Source organism: Boleophthalmus pectinirostris, unplaced genomic scaffold, assembly GCF_026225935.1.
Source record: "Boleophthalmus pectinirostris isolate CB_2022bp ecotype Guang Dong unplaced genomic scaffold, ASM2622593v1 HiC_scaffold_1, whole genome shotgun sequence".
Taxonomy (NCBI): domain Eukaryota; kingdom Metazoa; phylum Chordata; class Actinopteri; order Gobiiformes; family Gobiidae; genus Boleophthalmus; species Boleophthalmus pectinirostris.
This window is the reverse complement of record NW_026570970.1, coordinates 25,365,284-25,387,948: the sequence shown is the minus strand read 5'-3', so window position 1 is coordinate 25,387,948 and position 22,665 is coordinate 25,365,284. Positions and strand designations below refer to the sequence as shown.

General features: G+C 36.7%; 3 protein-coding genes across 3 annotated transcripts in view; 1 reads left to right on the top strand and 2 right to left on the bottom strand.

The window, feature by feature from the left end:
• LOC110156091 (general transcription factor IIF subunit 2-like) overlaps positions 1-15,297 on the top strand; it is a 60,270-nt gene extending 44,973 nt beyond the window's left edge. The window contains exons 6-8 of the mRNA XM_020920275.2: positions 6,527-6,626; positions 10,545-10,688; positions 15,008-15,297. Coding sequence (XP_020775934.2) covers positions 6,527-6,626; positions 10,545-10,688; positions 15,008-15,136 — 373 coding nt within the window. The 3' untranslated portion in view covers positions 15,137-15,297. The remainder of the gene's footprint in view (positions 1-6,526; positions 6,627-10,544; positions 10,689-15,007) is intronic.
• An 808-nt stretch (positions 15,298-16,105) lies between these two features.
• On the bottom strand, positions 16,106-19,560 carry tpt1 (tumor protein, translationally-controlled 1). The gene is made up of 6 exons (XM_020920314.2): positions 19,402-19,560; positions 18,666-18,739; positions 18,262-18,455; positions 17,575-17,689; positions 17,030-17,146; positions 16,106-16,436 (listed from the first exon to the last, which is right to left on the bottom strand). Exons 1-6 carry the CDS (start codon positions 19,427-19,429, stop codon positions 16,434-16,436), a joined length of 531 nt encoding a protein of 176 aa, XP_020775973.1. The 5' UTR covers positions 19,430-19,560; the 3' UTR covers positions 16,106-16,433.
• Positions 19,561-20,197: 637 nt separating this feature from the next.
• Positions 20,198-22,665, bottom strand: part of ranbp2 (RAN binding protein 2) — a 34,498-nt gene continuing 32,030 nt past the window's right edge. Inside the window, exon 29 of the mRNA XM_055152663.1 lies at positions 20,198-21,137. Within this exon, the coding sequence (XP_055008638.1) occupies positions 20,832-21,137 (306 nt within the window). The 3' untranslated portion in view covers positions 20,198-20,831. The remainder of the gene's footprint in view (positions 21,138-22,665) is intronic.

Sequence of the window (22,665 nt, the reverse complement as noted above, 5' to 3'; positions counted from 1 at the left end):
ATCCCCGAGCTGATCATTGACAATTTGTCCTGACTGTATCTTGATTCAATTAAAATCAAATGAATTGCACAGACCTAGATTTGACAAACATATACTGAATACTGAATGTACTCAGTAGAATGTCCACAGTTCAACCTCAAGGTGAAGTAATTAATTTGATAAACTCTGATTTTATAACATTAATGTGTAAACGCCACTTACAGATGCATTTCTATAAGTTTGCTCAAGGTAAATACGTAGAAGGTATCAACAAACAAAATATATGATAATACTAGTAGATACTAGGTAATAAGAGTAAAATTGACTTTAATGTAGACAATGGCTTCTGACATTATACAATCGAATCTACTCAGCATGACTTCACCTTCAACAGTACTAAAGGAACACTGTCTATCACTCTGTATTAGACAAAAGTATTAAAATCAGTGACAGCATAAATCAACATAAATAATTATAAAGGATATTGTCCGCTACAGCCAAATGGAAATGAATATGTAAAGTCAACTCCCACATTACTCCCATGCAGCACTTGTGCAATACACAAAACTATTCCGTATGCATGGTAAGTACGTGTTCTGTGTGAGTTTGTCTCCAAGTAGGCAGGTGGAATTGGGGATTAAGTATAATGTATAATTGTAACCGTATAATTATTATAGTAAATCATTAAGACTAACAAACAGACCTTCTTGTACTGGTTTGCTGTGTCAAACTGGGGTTTATGTTTAAGGTATGTTCCAAAGCATGTATACATGTAACTTTTCTAATGAAGACACTACTATGGTATTCTTGAGAATGTTCCCCAACATGGCATTAAACCTATCTTGCATGTATTCAGTCACTGCTGTTTTTTCTGATCTGTAATTTAACCTACTGGAGTCACATCATTTGCTTGTCTCTATGACGATGGATTAATTTAGTGCCATATTGTCCAGAACCTCCACCAATAGAAAGTAGAAAGGTAGATAGCACACTTAAATTTTAGTGAGTAATCTTCCAGATAATTGCAATACTGTTGAGAAGCACATATGAGCAACATTTGGAGTACCTTTTAAAACTGAATGCAGTGCTGTGTATGTATTAGTCATGGCAGAAAGTTCTGGCACCACAATATTGTGACATAACAAACTACTCATGCAGCTCATGTAAGGGCCAGGGTTAAATTAGTTTCCCCAAAAGTGCTCTCCAATTTTCATCGTCCACTTTGTTTAAAAGCGATGAATAATTTTTGGAGTTCAAAGCTGGGATGAGTTGACACCGTGTGCTTTTCGGTTGTGTACTGTAAACATTCAGAACACTCTTACTTGCTTTCACCACATTCCTGTTTTATTACAATTAGTTTTAGTTATTGGACAGTAGCTATAGCAACCACACGACTCCGGCAGATGCAGCTCTTCAGTGTTTCCCAAGGCAAAAGCACAGTCTACATCAGCACTGTACAGGGATGTGTTGTATTATTACTATGGAAACACAACATGACAAAAAAAAATAGATTACTATTATTTTTAACTCAGTGTTTAACTATATCAACCTCAGACATAAACAGCAGAAGTAATACAAGTTTGTACTATAAAACAATGAGTCACTGTTAAGTGTTAAGTCCAGGTTTAAATCTCTCTCAGAACAGGACTAAGTTAGACCTTAAGTATAGGGCTAAATTAGGAACAAATGAAGGACTAAACCGGGCCAAAAAAGGAGCTCTAATAACAACTGAGCCTGGGTTGACTCTGACTTAGGGAATATTCACACCTACGGGGTTTAGTCCAGTTAAAATGGAGTAGACTTTGGTTCTGCTGAAAATCTGGGCTTTATGTATGAATAAAGGCAAGCAAACTGATTTGGACCAAACATGTCAACTCTGGACTCTGGTCTGAATACAAACGGTCTCTCACAAACGGATCCAAAACAAACACAGAAAATATGTGCCTTTATGAGACTTACAAGCCACCGTAGAGACACACCGGGACACGGAGTGCGTCTGGTCAGAGCCCACGGTCAAAGTGCCCTCTCACAAGTCCCAAGGGAGTGTGCGCTGTTCACTAGGGGTGTAACGATATCCACATTTCTCGGTATAATACTTTCACGTTATACGTCTCACAGTACGATATTTATTGTGATATTTTGTGGAGGCTAACAAAATTGGGAATATGCTACTTTTTCCTTTTTAAAATTCCTTGGCAAGCCTTCGGTTCTGTCACAATCTAAAGAATTAAGTTTTAAAGTTCTTAAAAACAGTCATTTCTTCATGTATTAGTAATCTGCACTGAAAAGGCGCAAAGGATTGTGATATATGTAGCTCTCTCTGTTTTTTTTATCTATATTGCTGACCCATCGTGGGTCATCACAAATATATTGTGATGACCCATGATATTATTGTGAGACTTTTGACCATACAATATCATGATATTTTTGTTATTGTTACATCTCCACTGTTCACCTGTGAGCGCCCATGATGAAAATTATGCGACTTTACATATAAATGCATAAGAGGCCTTCTGGAAACATTCTTTACATAGGCCAGATAAATCATGGTGCTTGCCTCACATCCATCATATAACACACTTTCATGCCCACAGTGTGCAGCATCATGCAGAAACACAGCTCAATATCATGATCATTTAAGAAGCGTAATGTTAATGCATTACTTTATATTTCTTACCGTTATGAATATGGAGCAAGAGCAGGACAAAACCCAAACTCCTGACAGGCTCCATGTGTCCAGGATGAAAAAAAAAAAAAAACATTCCAAGGATATTATTCAGCTGTGCAGCCTGACACTGCACTGCTGCCGAATGTCTGTCCCGTTAAAGCAAGTTGGTGCTTCTTTAAATCCGTACAGCGTTGGTAATCCCTGGTCCTGCCACCCCACAGACATCTGTCACCACACCACAGGCTGCTGTGTTCGCTCTGATTCTCAGCCCTGGGTTTGGGCACCATCGGTTTGGACACGCGTATCTTATAAATTAACACACACACATTAAATGCAATCCATTAACTATGTCCAGACATTTGACTCTTTGAGCAATAAAAATAAATAATGGGCTGAAACCTCTTCTTTTGTTCATATTTATTTATTTATTCATAACATAATGAAGGCTGCATTGGCCTCTGAACCAACTGAAGAAAATAAAGTCTGCATTTGATGTGGATCAAATAAGCGGACCTTAGCACTTACACAGGCCATGCAGAGGCTACGCTAGCACTGATGAATGACTTTCAGATTAGAGAGAGGCATCAATTGGACCTGTAGTACTAAGGTTGTCAACTAAAAAAAATCTTATAAAGACTAAAGACCAAATTATTACATAAAAAAACTTGGCCATCAAGTGTTTTTGTAATTAAGAATAAATCAGCATTATAGCATTACCAATAAGAGCTATATTTGAGGTGAATATGTTTACCTTGTAACATATTTGGTGCTGGGCAGATAACTCTTAAAGTGTACAGATGAGGTCAATCACTTACAAGCTGGATGTTCAATGTGCACAGACTAAACCCAAACTGTTATCTATGCAGGAACAGATGAGCAGTCACCATGGCAACACAATCAAAGACACAGCTGTCATAGAAGTATAAACAACAACATTATAGTAAATGTAGAAATCAGAAAGATAATTGTTTATTGATTCAACATCCAACTCTGAAGAATGTCATTAAGATCAAGGTAGAAAGTGTTTCTCTTCTCTCAGATGCACTGACAGCTGCTTTCTGAAGATAGTTACAATATGAAGATAATACTTGAAGCACTCGGAGAGCACATGCTCCTAGTGCACCAGCCACAGTTTTATCCTTTAACTTACAACACTTAATACTTATTCCTCAAATTTGATAAATAAACCTCAGAATAACTGTTTATTAAAAGATAAAAAATAGAGTTTTTTAATCCACTTATAACATTAGTAAATCCATTAAGACTTCAAAAGACATGAAAAAGCTCAAACTGACAACTATTTATTTTTACAATTTAGCCTAAAGGTGCACTACATAACTCTTCTGGTGGGGCCATCTGCTTGTCTCCATGGAAATAATTTTGCTTTGCTTAGAATGCTCCACAGTATGGCATTAAAATAGTTTTTATTATTAAGAAAATACATTTATAAAACATGCATTCTTACAGTCAGCAGGGTCACCTCTCCACAGATCAGATCTGTAACTTGACCTGGTGGCATTACCTAATTATCTCCCTAGAGATTCACAAATTTAATGTCATATAGTCCAGACAAAGTAAAAAATATCTATGAAGACAAGCAGGTGATGGTCCCTCCAATAGAAAAGTTACATAATGAACCTTTAAACGACACCGAAGTATTGGGGATATTATCCACCATAGTTCCAGTGTATTGTACATCTGAGTACCTGTACTTAGCCTGAAGTGAGCTCTCCAGTGGATTCATGAAAAGAGGCATCGGGTCATATCTGGATAAACTGCTGTTACTTTGGCAACCAGCCTCTCAAAAGTGTAATTAATGTGAGTAGTTTTGCCTTGTGCTTTGCTCTGTTCAGCGAGAGCTCTCACAGACAGCCCGAGCGTATGTCCGAGAAAAAACTGCCAAACGATTCAGTTTCCATCGCAACCAAGTTAGTTTCCTCCCAGAAGAAACTCTTTTTAAAAAAAAAAAAAAATTATTTATTTATTTTTATTTGAACTGTGTCTGGGGCCTTGATGTGTAAGATGTTTGATAAAGTTTAGGGTAACCTACCATCTGAGTTGAATTTTAGTTTCAGATATTTTTTTAAACAGAATGTGACTAATTGTTTTCCCAGATCTGTAATTTTCCATTTGGACGACAGCTGACAAATGTCTCTCCAACCTGCCAGGTTCAAAGACATGAATTATGTTGTCATTGTGGGGAGTGTTCAGTGGACTGTTAAAGCTGTTTTTTTTTTTTTGTTTGTTTTTTGTTAAAATATAAATACAAAAAGATAAAGAAAAACTTCCTTCAATCTATTTCATCTGTCAGCTACTTATAAAAAGTATAGAATTTATATATTAATCTAATGTTCTGTGACACTTGTTTTAAAGCCTATGTTGATTAGAAAAGTAATAATAAATTATAAATTGTACTTTCCTTTACATTTGATCATACATTTCTGTATTTGTATTAAAATGATTGAAATTAACATTTTTAATTTGTATTAACTGCACAGCCCTATCTCTGCATATTGGTCTATGCTGTCATTAAATATGTAGGAGTGGGTGATACAAATCATGTCACAATTTCAATGCTATCATAATTGAAAGAGTTAGTATCTTTATAGACATTATTAAATAGCAGCTAAAGTGCTTCTGAAAGTTTGATTGTTATTGCTTAAATTCATCTGTCAGTAACATAAGCATAACAGATTGACCAATAGGAGGAGTGGGTGAGAATGTGCCTCCATTAAACCGAAATTAACTGAATCACAATATGGCAATAATCTCACATAAACAGCTTACTGTCACAGGAATAAGATCACGATTCAAAATTACCACGCAGTCTTTTAGATGCATAACTTAAATCTTTATCACATTTGTCATTTAACCATAGGGAACAGTGCTATTATTTAGTCTAGATGGTGGCCCCACATGACACTAAAATCTATTGAAGTCTCATGCCCAGTCAACCTGAATCACAGTCAAGAGTGAATAAATATATGATATAGTGCTGCTGCCACTGCTCGTCACTTCACTGTGCAGCTAAAGGCACCAGTGTCAGGAGCAGCTCAGATCAAAGCCTGTTCTGAGGCGCAGACAATGCACACCAAAATCTGATCACCATGATCATTATCTGTTTTCTGAAGTTATCAGATTATTGAAATGCCATAAGCCGTAACATCTGATGTGAGTAATTTCTTTCTGATGGATCACATTTGTCAAGTGTTGACACAGAATAACTTTAAACTTAGACTAAACTTTATCAATCCACAAGGGAAATTATTTGGACACTGTAGCTCACACACCACAATATGATACAATAAAATATAATAACAAAAACCAAAATATAAATGGTAACAAAAAAAGCAAAAATAGCAAGGGACTGGTGTCAAATAAGGCATAAGTAAAAATACAGAAATATATCTCAGCTATATACAAGAAGTCGTAAGGAGAAACGGTGCAATGATTAAATAGTATTGACAAAGGGTTATCCAGGAACTTATGCAAAAAAAAAAAAAAAAAAAAAAAAAGAAAACTAATGTGGCAAAGACATAAAGGAAAGAAAATGTCATAGATTGAAAGAGTTGAAATTCATTGCACTGTTGTGTCCCTAATGCAACAATTTCTTTCCAGATCTATCCAATTCTATACTAGGAATAGACTCGATAGTCAATAACAATTCCAATACCAAAATGATAATAATAATTAAAAAAAAATTGTTTAGACAATATAATGTGATTTTTAACATTAAATCTTAGTATTGATTAGAATCTGATTCTCGATACTTTTCGCAACATATCACCTTTTGGTTTTAATGATCAGATTTTTTTTGTGCATGATTTTTGCTGCCAAAGTAAATGTACCCAATGTTTTAACTGTGATCTGTTTTTTAAGGATGCAGATTAAAGAGTCCACCAAACCACAACGCCTGTCACAGCAGCTGGAGAGAGCCGTTACCACTGTCTTCAAACCTGTGGCTAACCATAACTTCAATGTAAGGAAAACTGGAATGACGATAGATTTCAGCTGGGGGTCAGTTACCATGGCGACACACTACACACACAGTTCAAATATTAGAGAAATAAACAGCCACACAAGGTTTAGATGGTTTAAAAACTCAAGGAAAACTATAATATTGATTAAAGCAGGAAACTATATTAAGTCTGTGATCAATAAAATGTTTGTGGTTTAGTTTTTGTGTTTTTAGTTTTTCAACATAATAGGTCCATCTCAAATATCATTTAGTGGAATCAGCTCACTTGTTCAATGAAGTCAGTCAGAATTCAGAATGTGTTAAAATAAAACTAAGATTAATATCTAACCTGAGTAATAAATAATGGGGTTGTTACATAGGCACAAACAGCAGCAATATGGAACTGTGTCTGTGTTACAGAATAACTAAAGAGAAAAACAGAATAATCACTAATGTTATGAGGTCAAACTGTATGCTATATTGATGCGTGTTCTAGTTTGACCGTACATTATGATCCTAATAACATTAGTTCTTGTTCTCTTATTCTCTCATGAGTTATTCTGTTATTCCCTAAGTAACAGTCTGAACCTCATGACGAATGATCAGTTCCACTAAATGCATTTTTAAAACGGTGGTGTCTAAAAACCCACAGGTATAAATGTGCTGAAATCATAATAAAAGGATATAAATATAAAGAATCTAAGTAGCCGTAGCAGAGAGTGGTGAGGATGGCAGCCATTCATCGTGTGTCAACCAGTTTTACACTGATAAAGATATTCACAAAACATTTACAAATCAATATGCAAACAATAGTAAAAATATTCACAGGATAAGTGATGTAGATGGTTCCTTCACTTTCTGTGAAGAAAATCATTCTTTGGCTGAGAGTGAGTTTAATCTCATGGCATTTGACTTTCAGCTGCAAAGTTATATGTAGCCTATGGCAAATTTCTCTGCATTACTTCAGTTTATCAGTTGTTTCACTGGAGGACAAACTTTATAGTTCTTTTAAGAAAAGCTCATTCCAAAGTTTAATCCAACTTTCAAACAACTGAGACTTGGATGCGCACCCATAAATCTTACAATGTAATTTAGGTCTGGTGTGATTGGAGAAGAGAGGCATCAGGATCTATCTTCCAGTAGCCAAACATTTAAACATTTCCTGCTTAGGTCTGTTACTATGGCAACTGTTGAAGTGGGTGCGTCTCACAGTTTCATAGGTCAATCTGTTATACTGCAGTGAATAAGGCTGGAAACTATTGACGTGTAATATCACAATACATCTCAATTCAAACAGTGGGAGGGGGACTTCTGGTTCTGACTCTAATCAAAAGTAAAAACTCAGTGTATCTCAAAGAGTTTTGCAATATTAGAGTTTGAAAGCTTGATAGAGTGCTAGAGGTCCCAGTATGTTCTAGATGAAATGCCAAATATTACTCTGAAAATGTGAGTCAAGGTTTGTGCACATAACATGAAACACAGCCAGATCCACAACCATCTGCAGTCCACAGTTGTCACCACCTGCTCTGTCAAATGAGAAACTCTATGGTATTTCATTTACTCTTTTGCTTAGACTCTTAAAACTTTTTATCCTCTGATTAACCAAGTGTGGGTTAGAAATGGGTGAAATGACAAAAAATAAATAAATAATCAATGTTTTTCCTCATATTGATTGATCACAGTTTTAAATTTTATTTGATATTTATTTAGTCGTATTCAAAACATAAAAAAAAAACAGACTTAATATAATTATCATTTAGAACCAAAACTTTCTTTCCTGTAATAAGTTTGAACTCTGCTCCTAAACAAATAGAGAGCATTGCGTTTAGACCTCGCCATTAAAAGATCTGACCGTATCAATAGAAAAATCTGGATCTTAATTCAAATATAATTGTTTCTCTGTCCTAATGTGGGGGATGTGTCAGATAAGAATTACTGTTAATTTATACATACCTTCATACTGTACATTTGAGTTATTACAGTTTATTATTACAGCACTATTAGAGAAACACTTGCATCCAATATCAGTCTTAGATTGATTTAAAGACTTTGTGCCAAAAACCTACAATAAGTCAAATTAACAAGACTTCCATGTACAATTCTTTTCTTAAGTCAGTTTGATAATTAGTGAAATTATTGTAATCATAATCGCTGTGTAGTCATTCTGCTAAGTCAAGTTACATTTAAACATCTGAAAATTTAGATATAAAACTTTGTGATTACTTGGTTTAACTCGCTGCCCTCATCTGACCTCCACAGACATGACTGAGCTTTGATCACTGGAGCGTGAGGTCCAATCCTGCATTTCTCTGGAAAAAGAAAACTGTAAATGAAGAAATCTATTTTTTGTGTCTCTGGCTCCACTTCAAAGCGAGTCATTAATTAGCATAGCATTTGTGACTTCCTCTGAAATGGTTGGTTGCATTTGCTAGTTAATTTTAAACAGTTTGCAATGGTCCAAAGTTTTTCCTCACTTACTTTAGGCAATCCAAGCGTCCTAATTATTCACCACAAAGAGTTTCCAACTGCTTTCACAACTCTAAGACACCAGGGCGGAGTTTTGCTGTGATGAAAAAACAAACAACAACAACAACAGGCTAACATGCACTTCCTGATAATTGGACAATAAAATATTTTAGAATTTGATGCAGACAGAACACAGCAGACATATTTTTTATACAATACAACTGTACTCTGGTGAGACAATTTTGCTCAAATACATGGAAAAAAAATCTGTTACAGGACCTTTTTAAGTGGAGTTTGTACAGTCCTCTGAAATTTACTCAATCCTTTGTTTTGTAGAGCTATTATTTTTGGTTGAAGTGCATTGCCCACATTACGACGTCCTCAAAAGCACTTAACGAGAAATCAACAAAATACTGGAGCCAGTGTTTTTGAGCTGTAGGAGCATTTATTGTTAAAATTCATGATTGTACTAATGGCTAGTGCTGGGAATCACAGAGTACCACATTATTGTGAATTACAAGGTGCAATACATTACTTTGAATTCATTACAAAATTAGTTAAGGCTTTTTTTTTGTGTTTTTGTACATTTAGTCCGCAGGTAAATGTACATGACCATACAGCAGGTTTAGTGGGTTTAAAGGCCCTTCATTGTTACCTGCGTGTGGAACTTTTAAAGGTTTGGATTCATTCCATAATTTGTATTACATCAACAAGTTTCCTATTATGCACTGAAAAAATAATATACTGCTACTAAAATTTCAATTTGGAAATGGTATAAGGATACAGAGTGCAGAATTAGCAGGCTGAAGTCAAACAAATGTTTATTTTGATCACATATGTTTTGCAGCTCATCCAAGCTGGTTCTTGGTCAAAATGCTGGTGGACACTTCCTTATATTTGCCTGAAACTGTTGTCCAGTTGACAAATTGAATTTCTTCTTGTGCCTTCTCCAATCTTCTACTTACTATTTGCTTTTTTGTCACTCTTGAAAATGTACTGTGACAGAGATTCAAGCATCTGAGATAGTGTTAGACAGTTGGCTTCCCATGATTCAACAATGTGCCTGGATTAGATGAAAAAAGCTGTCAGTAGCTGCTGATCACACTTTATTATCCCGATGGAAATTTCTGTTCAAAATTTCAAAATAATTTTTTCAGGCAGTATTGGTTATTACCTTAGAAAATGCTATGTAAATTTAATATGCAGATTATATTTTTCTGTCTTACTTTTTCATATTTGGCAGCATTTGTTCAATGTCTGATTAAAAAAACAGCATTTATCTTTATTTCTAATAATAATAATCATAAAAAATAAAAAAAATCATCAGTATAAATGAACATAGCTAACCCACTAGCCACAGCGTTCCAAATAGGAAGAGAGCATGGGGGCACTTTCCAACTCCATTTATCATAACTAGAATAATTTTAAATTAAGTACAGACCCTTTTAACAGTGTGAGTTTTTGTGTGTTCAGATGGAGTATGAGAAGAAGAAGAAGTCTGAGGGTAAAATGGTGCGTGCAGAGCGACAGGTGGTTCTGGATATGCTCTTCTCTGCCTTTGAGAAACACCGGTACTATAACATCAAGGACCTGGTGGAGATCACCAAACAGCCTGTGGTCAGTCTCTCTCCCTCCCTTTTTTCTTCTGGATTACATGCAGTATTAATAAATTGCTTTTTATACATTTAATTTAACAAAAAAGCAAAAAACAAAACAGTAATGCAGTAAGACTATTAATAATAATAATAGTATGTAGATGATTTATTATTATTAGATGCAGGCACTGTTTGTAATGTGCGTATCGTAAGTCAGAATTTGTATCTTTTATTATTGTAGCTTTTTTGTATTCTCTTCTGAAGCTGAACTTTTCTTGACAACACAGCATTCAACAGGCCAATATTATTTAATACAGATAAAAGTGCAGCTAAAATCTATCTTGTTAAAATGCAGATTTCTGACGGTGAGCTCTCAGGTCTAGTCAATAATAGAACTGATTAAGTCCCAACATTTTTGCGCTTGCCATAAAATATCAAAAAAGTACAAAGTAATCAAAACTGGCCCTTGCATTCAACACATTTGACAATCTTAGGCCCCATATTACACTATTTTATGATACATATTATAATGTTGTTTACTCATCAAAAACATACTGTACTTGGAGTTGTGTTTTGTTTCATACTAACATGTTTAACACACAAACCCTGAATATTTAGGCTGAGTTTTTTAATAAAACTGTTCGCCTTGTGATATCATGTGGTAATACAGGAAATGTTCCACTTGTTTTTAAACTTTCACTAGAATCATTTGGATGATTTCAGACCTTCAATTGCCAAACTTTGATCTAAAGGTAAAAGATAACTATTCACTTGAAAACTACAACTTGATGACATCAAGGTGGGACAGAGCATTTTCAGCTTTGGTGATGTAGACAGATGAATAAAGGGTTACTCAAATGTGTGAAGGAAACAAAAAAACAAAACTCCAGATATGTTTTTGATGAGGTAACCACATTCTAACATGAAGTAATTTAGTGTAATATAGGACCTTTGATCTCTCCCTCCTTTTACTCCTCTCACGCTTTCCCCTTCTGACCCCTACTTTTTCTTTATGCTCCCTTTTCTCTCACACTTTTTCCTCCCAATCTCTCCTCCCCCTGTCTGTCCCCCTTCATCTATAACTCTGTCTCATCTCCCTTAGTCTTGTCTTTCATCCCTTTCTCCATCCCTCCTTCTCTTTCCCTCTTTTCCCTCTCCCCTCCACGCCTAGGTTTGTCACGATAACCAATTCTGATGCACAATATTTTTCTAGAGAGAAATGGAAAGATAAACGATAATATTGAAACTACTTTAAAAAAAGAAGCAAGACAATCCCAGTTAAACATTAGTAAATGGACAGTATGATTTAAAAGCATGAGCTGCAACAAATAAATAGTAGAATGAAGCAAAAATTTGCCACAAAAGTTTTTTTTTTTTGTTTGTTTGTTTTTGACCATCCTTCTAAAGCTTAGATCATATTACAACCAAATGACAAAAATGTTTGTACTATTGCAAAGAAAATGTGCATACCATAAATAATGAGCCCAAAAATATATTGTTCCATGTATTGAACAGTAAGTCTATATGGTGGACTAGTTATTGATACTTACGCCCTCTTTCATTTTCTCACTTTGCCCCACTCCCTTTTTCCTCTGCCTCTCCCTTACCTGTGCCCAAGGGCGTAGCTTTGCGTAGGGACGGTGGGGACGTGTCATAACCAATATTTGGGGAAGATAAAATGGTCCCTACCAATATTTGCCATTTTATTTTAATAAACAAATATATACATTTATTCAGATGTTTTTCCAAACTCAGTAGAATAAATTTAACACGTTTTAGTTCACATTTTGTTTATTAGACGTTTTGAGATGTATTCAGTGATATGATGACAGGGTTACCTCTGCTGCTATTTCATTGGCTGCAACAGAATTATGCCATTAGTGTTGCCAGGAGCCTAAATTAGGGAAGCAGTAGGACAGTGTCAGCACCCGAAGATGGCAGCTTGAGCAGGTGTGAGTGAAGACGCAGCACACCAAACTTTGAAAAACTTTTCAAAAGGAAGTTACTTGGCTTCATCTTCAATTAAACTTGCCTTATAATGAGTCGCCGCTGAAAAAGAGCACCTTCCAAATGGAGCCCTACACGTGCACTGTTAGCAGCCGGACTCTTTTGACAATATTCCATGGAAAAAATTATGGACATTACCTCACAAATATCTCATCACCAATTTACCAATTTAATTTAGTGGGATTATACCTATTGTAAATATATAAATGATAATTTTACACCAATCAAGAAGCAATTTTTGAAGAAAAATATGTTCTAAAACACAGGACATAAGCCTGTCACAATAAATACTATATCAACTTATTCAACAGTACATGTTAGATGGGGTAATAATTTTTGAGGGTCAATATTTATCGTGGGTATGTTTTCTTTGTACTACTCAAGAATCTTTTGTTATTTTTCCTGTTTTACTCATAATAGATAAAAACTAACTACCAAAGTGTTTCATTTTGTCATTTAAGGTCATGTTTTTTAACCGTATTATAATTTTAAAACAGGTTTTGGGGGATAATTCTACTTACTTACTAGGGTTATTGTGTCAGTGGCATAATTTAGTTTCAATATTATTGTTTATATTTTCTTGAGCAATATATCGTACTTCAAAATATGTTATTGTGACAAACCTCATGTGACATCAAACGTAAGAAACACATTTTTTTTGGATACTTTAAATATGATTTGAACAAAATAAATGTCTTTCTTTATATTTGTATATGTCAGTCATAATCATTTCTGACTTTAGAGGAATTTTGTAAGGTAACAGTTATGGAATTCCCTAATATGATGTCACGATTTCCAACCAGGAAGTACAATTTTAAACCTTTTTAAATAGAAATCTTAAATAGAATTATCTTAACTGTGTTTTGGTAAAATGAGTAGTCTAAACTGTCATAGGCACTTAAACTTTCTGTCCATCCCTCTCCTCATATTGCTCCCTTCCTGGCTCAGAACCTCTAGGCTACCTCCATTCCAGATCTCTTCTCCACCTCATCTCATCCCTCTCTCCTCTTCCTTTATGCTTCCTTCTTCTCCTTCCTGTTTTCTCTGTCAGTGTCCACCTCCTCTCACTTACCTGTGCCTCTCTCATCCCTCCCCTCTTCTCCTCTCTGCCTCCCTGTTCTCTAACTTTTACCTGCTCTTCTTTCCCTATCCATTTATCCATCCATCTCCTTGTTTCTCTGTTCATATAAACCTCCCTTACCAATGCCTCTTTCGTCAATCTCTCCATCTCCCTCTCCCTCTCTCCAGATGAATCAATGCTGCTCCGTGTCTTGGCGGTGCTAGTCGGAGTGTGTAGGAGCAGAGCGGACCTGCGGGTCGGCTGATTGCGGTTGATTGCGTAACCGTCAGCCATCACAGTAGGAGTCAAGCGCTGTTCCCCTCAAGCACTTTGGCCAACACTCAAATTAACTGAGCTCAAACTTACCTACGTGCCCATTACAGAAAATACATCCCTGTTATCCATTACGTGACACGTGCCTCGTCTGGTTCAGGGGGAAGGGAACAGTGACACCTACTGGACAAAAGCGAGTGGTGACAGACAGTAGAGCATATGACAGTCATCAGTCTCAGTTGGCCTACAAAATATATACACAGAGAGGAAATGCTATAGAAAACTGTTAAAGGTTTGATCAAAGTGTACTTTTATATGAAGGTTAAGATACCCTTTATTGTGACCATAGGGTATTTTGCCTTCATTTGACCCGTTCTTCACTGCCACTGGGAAATTCATGGTCGTCTAAATAAAGGGCCGTGGCAAAAGCTTTAACTATTATGTTTCTCTGTGGATTTAACCCAAATCACATTCACAAACAAAACCAAAACAACTATCTGAAACATAAATACCAAAAAAATACGAAATGTTCATATAAATCAGTCTCTCAGTAACTTTTCATTTATGCTGTTGTCCCATAAAAATTTTGATCTAAATAAAATGATTTGTCGCCTAAGACGATTTTTAGTCGAGTAAGACAACATTGACCAATTAATCAACTGCCTACAGCCCAAATCAGGACTACTGTAGCAGACCAAATGGGTGAGGAGGAATGAGCCAGAGCACTGTGACCCGTTTATTTAGCAGTGAACAGTGACAGTCCGAATCAGTGCTCTTTTATATAGGCACCAGATTCAGCGGTACAGACCATATGCAGACAGATTAGTGCCTTACAATACCTTAGCTTAAGGATTTTACCCCTCTGCATGTTTTGGGTCAAGAGCGCCAGGGGACCCAGCTCCAGATTTAGGCTTGATCAGGACTAGCTGTAGGATTATTTGTATATTAAAGGTGGAACTTTTCAATGATGTTTCAATTAAGTGATGTCCTTCTGTTTGTAGACTTACCTAAAGGAAATAATGCGCGAGATTGGGACGTATAACAGTAAAGGGGCTCATAAGAGCACCTGGGAGCTAAAGTCTGAGTACCGCCATTACCAGTCTGCAGACGAAGAGGAGATGCAGACCTGAAGAACACTTAACTTGCACAGAAAAAACAGGATTTATTTTAGTTTGTATACTTAGAAGTGGTGGTTCTTTAGTTTGCTTAGACTTCAAAAGTAAATGTTTACATTTTTTATTACTGTATTTAAACAAGAAAATAAATGCATTAATGTTATTTTCACAAAGAACTGCTTCAAATTTGTGTTGCTTTTCTAATGGTCTAATGGTGCATGGACTGCCCATGCATCCTAGTTTGAATTTTGCCCTCCAGGACAAGATATTAAGTATTATTGAACTAAGGTAAAGGTACATGCCATTGTTCCCAAACGGAAATAGTTATGTCATCCATCATGGATTCCTTTCGTGTGAGATTAAAGGGTGGTGCTACTGGTTTGACGGGCCTCTGACACAAGACGTCTTAACATTGAAAACATTCTTGCCCATTGAAGATACAATCACACCTTTTGACATCCACCAACTGGGCTTAACACTAACCTTGTACACTGTAATGTCCTCATTTCAATGTTTTTCTGGCATCAATAAAAACTTTTGACATCCACTACATGGCACAAGGTCTCTTGTCCATTCCTGACCTACAGACATGTCACCCTACAACCAAGTACGCTACTATAACTTCAGTGATAGTCACATCTGCTCTGCGTTCAGATTGTAAAATGTAATTATATACAGATGTGACAATATGCAAATCTCAGTACAATATTACGAAGATGCTAACAAGTAAAATAATTTCCCTTTAAAAAGCCCCAATAAGCCCATGATGCCATTAGTCTTAAGAATTCAGGAATGCTCTTTACAAGTAATTACTTCATACTGTGTGCATTAAGGAGCAAGATCATGCAAGTCCCCGTTTTTTAGCTGATACAACAAAACCAATTAAGCAAAGCATCTTAAAATAAAATTGAGACCTTTGATGATACAGTATTAAATCCATTTATGCATTTTGACTCCAAGTGGTACAAATACAACTGATCAAAATTTGGTGGCAATAGATTTTATTCAGAGTCTGTATGACTTTATTTAAACCCAGGTCTGTACAGCCTGACTCATAGGAATCAATGTTAAAAACAGCCAAGACGTTACAATATTGGGGTTTCCAGTCACTGCATGGGCCAAAGAGTGAAGTTAAAAACTAAAATCCATGACCGGTCAGTTCCCATTCCTCAGTCCTTTACTGGTGGCTAGGGGGCGCAAAACGAAATGATTAAAGTTTTCTGTACAGCATGATGCAAAATAGTGCTCCTGGTCTCGGCATTTGGTAGAGTTTGGGCAGCGGCAGTCAATCAAAAAGCAGATGGTTGGGTGGTTACTGCAAAGAGAAATTAGATAACACGTTACAAACATCTTTAAATGGCAAGTTAGAAAATAATGAATTAAACTACTGTACATGTGATCTTTCATTTAAAAATGTAACTGTACCAAAACGTGCATTCTGAAAACTAATTTAGAGTAACTATTTAGTACAGTTACTCTTAAATTAAAAACGGAATACATTGTGGTACTTGATTGTAGTTTTGGCTTTGTGCTGCAAGTTATTAGTGAGAAAAAGAAAACTCGCAATGAGCATGCATTTTTACTTTTCCAATGAGACACAAGTTAATGCATTACAAACAGGGCAATAGAAACATTGGAAATGAAGGAGCAATGTCACCGCCCCATGTGTCAAGGCCATAATTCTTGTCCTTTCCTCTCAACCTAATTTAACAAAAGTTTGATTTCTCTGCTTGCCCATTAGGGTGAAGTTATTTGAAAGTTACAATCGCTTTTAGCTAAAGCTATCACAGATGTGTGGTACTCCATTCAGAGGGCTATACATAAATATGGCGATAGTTCTAATGTATAAGTCCTTGTGTTCACTTCATTTTCAAACAACCAATATGTTGAGTCTCAAACAGTACTTACACATTTCTCAATCTCCAATCCACCTTTGAAGAAGATCATAAATGGAGTTATGCCATCTGAACGATAGTCCAGGAAGCCAATTGTGCCTTCAGGGTTCATCGACTCTCCCGTGAAAAACTGAAAAACATTCAATAAGACACACTTCTAAATACAAGAACTGGGAGGAGGGTAGTAAGTCAAACTGCAGAAGTTTTTATTCTAACAGATAATTGTGATTACTACTACATGGATCAAATTTACACATGACTGCAAATGTCCTGGTGGAGAAAAGATTTGCCATTGAACCTTGGCAATCAGGCTAGCCCATATGTCCCGAAAGATATAAGCATTTAGTAGTGCCATGACTCAGGTCTGCCTTTTGTCCACTGGAAGAGTTTGATTTTAAAAAAGGAAAGAACAAATCTTCAGTAACTGGAATCACAGAAAAACTACAGCAACTATAGTTACAAGAGCCATGCTCTTGTGCTGGTGGGAATTATGTAGATTTAAAAAAATTGAGTTCATTACAGTTTATCCATATTCTTCTAAACACACGTTTGCCTTACCTCAAGTTCCTTGTTTTTAAGCACCATAGACAACATCTTCTTTGATGCCTTCTGAGCGTCCTCTTGGAATTTAGTCAGTTTCTCAGGACAGGTCTCCTCGATCTTTGATTTCAGACTGAAGACAAAAAACAAAACAAAAGAACGTACATTAAATTCAAGTCACAACAATGTTCTTCAGACTTGAATGGGCCAGAACGCAGTTTTAGTTCAGAGTTCTGTATCATGGTTTGAGGAAGTGTTCAACATGGGCATATGCATTACGAGACTTCTAACACATACTAATGTGCACTGTCCCATATTAAATAAACAAAGCCATTTTGTTTAAAATCAAAGGGGGTGTGTGTGTGTGTATATATATTGTTGTCGCTTTATCTAACTGCTGTATGAGCCTCTTCATTTTGGTTGTAAATTTTTGTATTAACCCACTCTACGAGATTGTTTTATCACACAATTTTTCAGTTTAAAATTTTTTTTTCATAATAAGAGAGGCTGGCTCCAAATTCTCTCCTGTAACTGCTGGCATTGTGAGCTTCATTTGAATGGAGCCAAACGCTATGGGTGATGCCACACACACTTAGTCCACTTCTTTATACAGTCTATGGCCACATCACATCGACATCAGCAACAATGCAAGAACTGTCTAAAAATGCCATATCCAAAGGATGTTTAGACAGCATTCACACTTACCCTTTCATGTATGCCTTGAGGTATTTCAGAAACTCCTCCTTAGTTTTGAAAGCAGGAGTTTGCTGGAGGTGGTGGTTAAGGACGATGTCCACGCCTGATTCCGTGGTTTCATCTGTTCCCTCAGTTACCTCTTCAGCAGACGCATTACCGCCGATTAGGGAGTCGTCGACGCTACCAACCTTTCTGCTAATATGCTAAAAAGACAAAGCCAGTAGTGAACTTTAGACATTTAGATTATTATTGGTGGGTTTCAGAATGTAGAATGATTTACATGGAAATATTTAAAAGATTCACAAATGTTCTACCTGATTGTTTCTGCTAATGCTTAGCCCAAATAATAAATATTACAACAAAAATCATGCATTATACATCATCATCATGTAACTAGTAAAACCAAATCTTACTTGGCCTTGAACTTCAAAAAAGAGATCGTCTTCTGTCGTTTCTATTTTGTAGATGTCAGAGAACATCTCATCACCTAAAAAAGGCAAATGTATAGTTAGTCTCCTGAAAAGTTCTGACCACTGCCGGCCCCTTAATTTGGATTATGGCCTGTTGCGGCTCGGGCCAGTATGAAGGTGCGGGGGGATCAGATTTAAAACATTTCTAAATGCAAGACCTGGCACCTGAGGTATCAGATAAACTACGCCATCGGAACCGAAAAAAATCACACAACTCCTACAAGGAGGCTCTCGCCCCGGGTCCATGTTGAGGATTTGGGCCACAGAGGAAAGCTGAAGTGACGTGATATAATCAGAAATCTGGCAAGGGCCACGTCCCGTAAATAACACTTTACGCTAGTTAACCACAGTGCCGCACACGCTAGAAGTATCATAAACGGTAACAAACGTGCTCTCAATGGGTAAAATGAAGAAATACTAGGCTCTAGAACTAACTGCGAATAAGAAAGAACGACCTCGAGTTATTACGAACTTACGAGGCCTAGAAATGTTGCCGGCAAAAGGGTGATTAGCATTAGCTTACTAACGGGGCGGTTTCATGATAACGGGTAGCATCAGGAGGGAAACACGCGCTAGCTTCTGAGCGGCCGAACTTCTGAACATTGTATAAAAACAAACGTACAATGTGGAGTTCAAGGCATAATCAGACAACATAAAGCCAAAAGATTAAAGCCGTTACCGGTCAGTAGACACTTGTAGATGATCATGTTTGCTGCCTCGGTGTTGGTTCTCACACAGTAAAGGCCTGTCGCTGCTGGTGAAGCGGAGGAAAAAGAGCGAGAATAGCGCGACGCAGGCCCTTTACCGCGGCGCGGTGACGTCACCGAGGGCGGACCGATGTAGCGTGCGCGTCCGTGTGCTGGACAAGCCCCTCCCCCCGTCCCGGCTCAAGACCGACTAGTGGACACTCTAGGTACTGCACCCCCGGGATCTTGGGACCGGAGACGCGCAATGCATTTTTTGGGAATTCAAACTTTTGTTTGTTTAAATCCTCAAAGCCCCTAAAAGTTATATTTGTAAGACTTACTCTAACCTCGCTCTGAGCCCGTGCTAGCTCCGCTGTAGCAGCTCTCGCTCTGATTGGTCCAAACGCTGTGGACGTTACAGACGTCACACGAGAAAATAAATGCGGAAGAGAAAATTTGGGGCTCATGCGCCAGTAAACAATACGACGCCATCTTGGATTCACCTTCCAGATTTGATTATAGTTCTAGTCCCCAGCATGAATCACCTATTGATAGATTTGGAATTTATGATTTATTATTTTATTTAATTGTATTATTTATTTGTAATAACCACGAATGACTAAATTTCTTCACTAAACTAAACTGCGTATTTAAACCATTAACTACGGTATTGATTTTGTCATTAGATCCGTTAAAGATTAATCTCCATAGAGGAGGTGGTAAAATCCACTTTCCATCGTGTTTACTTGTTTTTAAATGAACCATGGTTCAAATGAACTCAAAATGTAACACCATTTGAAAAGCAACTTTATTCATCTCCAGTCTGGTACATAAAGCACTATTTAAATTATGATAATCTGTCCTTAATTGCTTTTTTTGTTTGTTTGTTTTTTTTTTTTTTTAGAAAACTAACACCTGATGATAAATAACCATGTAGTCTGTATGAACAGTGCTTTGTATGTCATCAGAGCAAGGTTACCAAAAAAAAAAAATCATTTTTTTAAAATATAAATTCAATGAAATCTAAAATAGCAGATTTCTGGGCACATTGTGATCAATAGGTGCTTTTTACGGATAACCTGACTTAACCAATAAGATTAAGACTTATAAACAACGAAAGAGACAGGTGAAGCACATTCAAACTCAGGACACGTTCAAAAAAGACAAAAAACACAGACAATAAAAAGTAGTCAATGTACAACTATACAAACAATGTCAAAATTATTGACAATGACAAACCACCTGTTCCAATGTCAAAAACCATTTCCTTATGCACCCAATTTTGGCATAGCCATTTAGAATGTGTATGCATCTATTAAAATGGTACCAAGTCCTTTATGAACTGTGCTGTATTTGTTGCCCCCTGACATTAATTTTGTGAGAAGTGCATTACTGTGTAATTTCTGACATGTAACTTGAAAGGCTAGAGCTGACCGCAATTGGTTATGACTAGTTTCTTCGCCGGGACACCCCCTTTTGTGCCGTGCTCGCCCATTTTCTTCACCACATTCATGCCGTCTCGAACCCATCCAAAGGCAACATGTTTAAAGTCCAGGTGCTCTGCTTTCTTCAGCGTGATGAAGAACTGGGAGTTGTTTGTGTCACGGCCACGGTTTGCCATTGACAGGATCCCTGGGCCTGTGTGTTTGATGTCAAAGTTCTCGTCATCAAATTTGTCACCATAGATAGATTTTCCTCCAGTGCCGTCGCTTTTGGTTATGTCACCACCCTAAAAGTAAAAAAAATAAAAATCTTTTAAAACTGAATGCATAAAATATTTAGATATCCTCATTGATATAATAACTATAAAGAACATATAGAATAAAGAATATAACTATAAAGAATATAAAGAACATAATTAGATTTTTAAAACTTTCTGCTAGTTAAAACTGATGCAAAATTAATAAGCCAAAAAACTAAAACAGATAAAACTACTCCCTGAAAATAAACTTGAACGATGAATAGTATCTGGGATTTTGGGTATTCATTTATTAAGAATATTACAATTATTAATGAAGGATCACATTAACTTTAATTATATACACTCTTAAATTACTATACACTTAATTGTCTTAATTGTTATTATGCCAATTTATTCACTGTAGTCCGTTTTTGTTTGCTCTGCATAAATGTTGTGAATTTCTTGTACCATTAATTCCATTTGAATAAACTGAACTGCCCATCTCTCATGGCTCAGATTAGAAGACAAATTTAAGTGTCACTTGTTGTGTGTACTTTTTAGAACTGTATACCAGTAAGAAACCTGCTTGTTTGTATAGCTTTTTGCATTATTGGAGAGATCAGCACAACAACTTTTGTGTAGTAGGGTGCACATCTTTGTTACTTTGAGTTAATTTAAGTTACTTATTTTCTGTTTACCTGAGTTAACAGTTTTGTAATTAAGTTATCTGAAGTCTATTTTAAATACATTTTGTCTGGTCAAAGACACTTTTTTGTTGAAGTCTGCCTCTTTCTTCAACCACATCAGGCCAGCTTCCCCACAACACAACAGGCTCTATTCATGATTATGTCACAAACCAGGAAAATGTTTGGCAACATGTGATGACAACTTCCGTAGTTACCAACACTTGGCCCGCCTACCGACTGTGATAAAACCCACTGAAGTAAATGTCATCAGTGGTAAAATGAAGACTGCATATGTATGTGCTGTTTGGAATCATCTTGAATTTGGTGCAGTCATCTCTTCTAATCACATGTACCCAGTGCGCTCAGAGTTGTGCGTCAGTGGGGAAATTATGAAACCTGAGGTATGGTTGTAATTGTTTATTAGTTGAACGTAACGGAACGCTACAATGACATGGAGATGAAGAAAACTGGGCAATTTTCTCAATTTTCCTAGATTTTGTTGTTGTTGTAACCCGAGCCGTCTTTCATCATCGTCTTCTAAGTTAGTCCTTGGAATTCTGCAGCTCCTATGGGTTCTGTCCATAGAGTTCCCACATGGAGATCTGGTGGTACTCGCTTTGTAGCACAGGTGAAGAGGTGCTGTATTGTGTGAGATGGTTGTCAGTGTGTCAGTGATTTTAGTGTCAATCCGAATGAGGTATGAGTTCAAGAGCCGACTGTATCCTGAGCGCAGCTAAGATAGAGTGCACCTGGTGTCTCTGGGCAGCTGCAGTTCTTCATTGCTCACTTCTGGGACAGGATCACCTGAGTGTTGAGCCCAGACAGACGGGGTATAGGCTGAGGCGGCTTGTGCTGTCATAAGTAGGTGTATAAGCCAAGCTTCGTTTCTT

What these genes read in the sequence shown, in the direction of transcription:
- tpt1 (XM_020920314.2), bottom strand. Translation starts at nt 19,429, where the DNA reads ATGATCATCTACAAGTGTCTACTGACCG. An exon ending in TTTTTGAAGTTCAAGGCCAA is followed by an intron (nt 18,456 to 18,665) that starts GTAAGATTTGGT and finishes TTGTCTTTTTAG; the next exon opens with CATATTAGCAGAAAGGTTGG. An exon ending in TTAAAAACAAGGAACTTGAG is followed by an intron (nt 17,147 to 17,574) that starts GTAAGGCAAACG and finishes AATGTTTTTCAG; the next exon opens with TTTTTCACGGGAGAGTCGAT.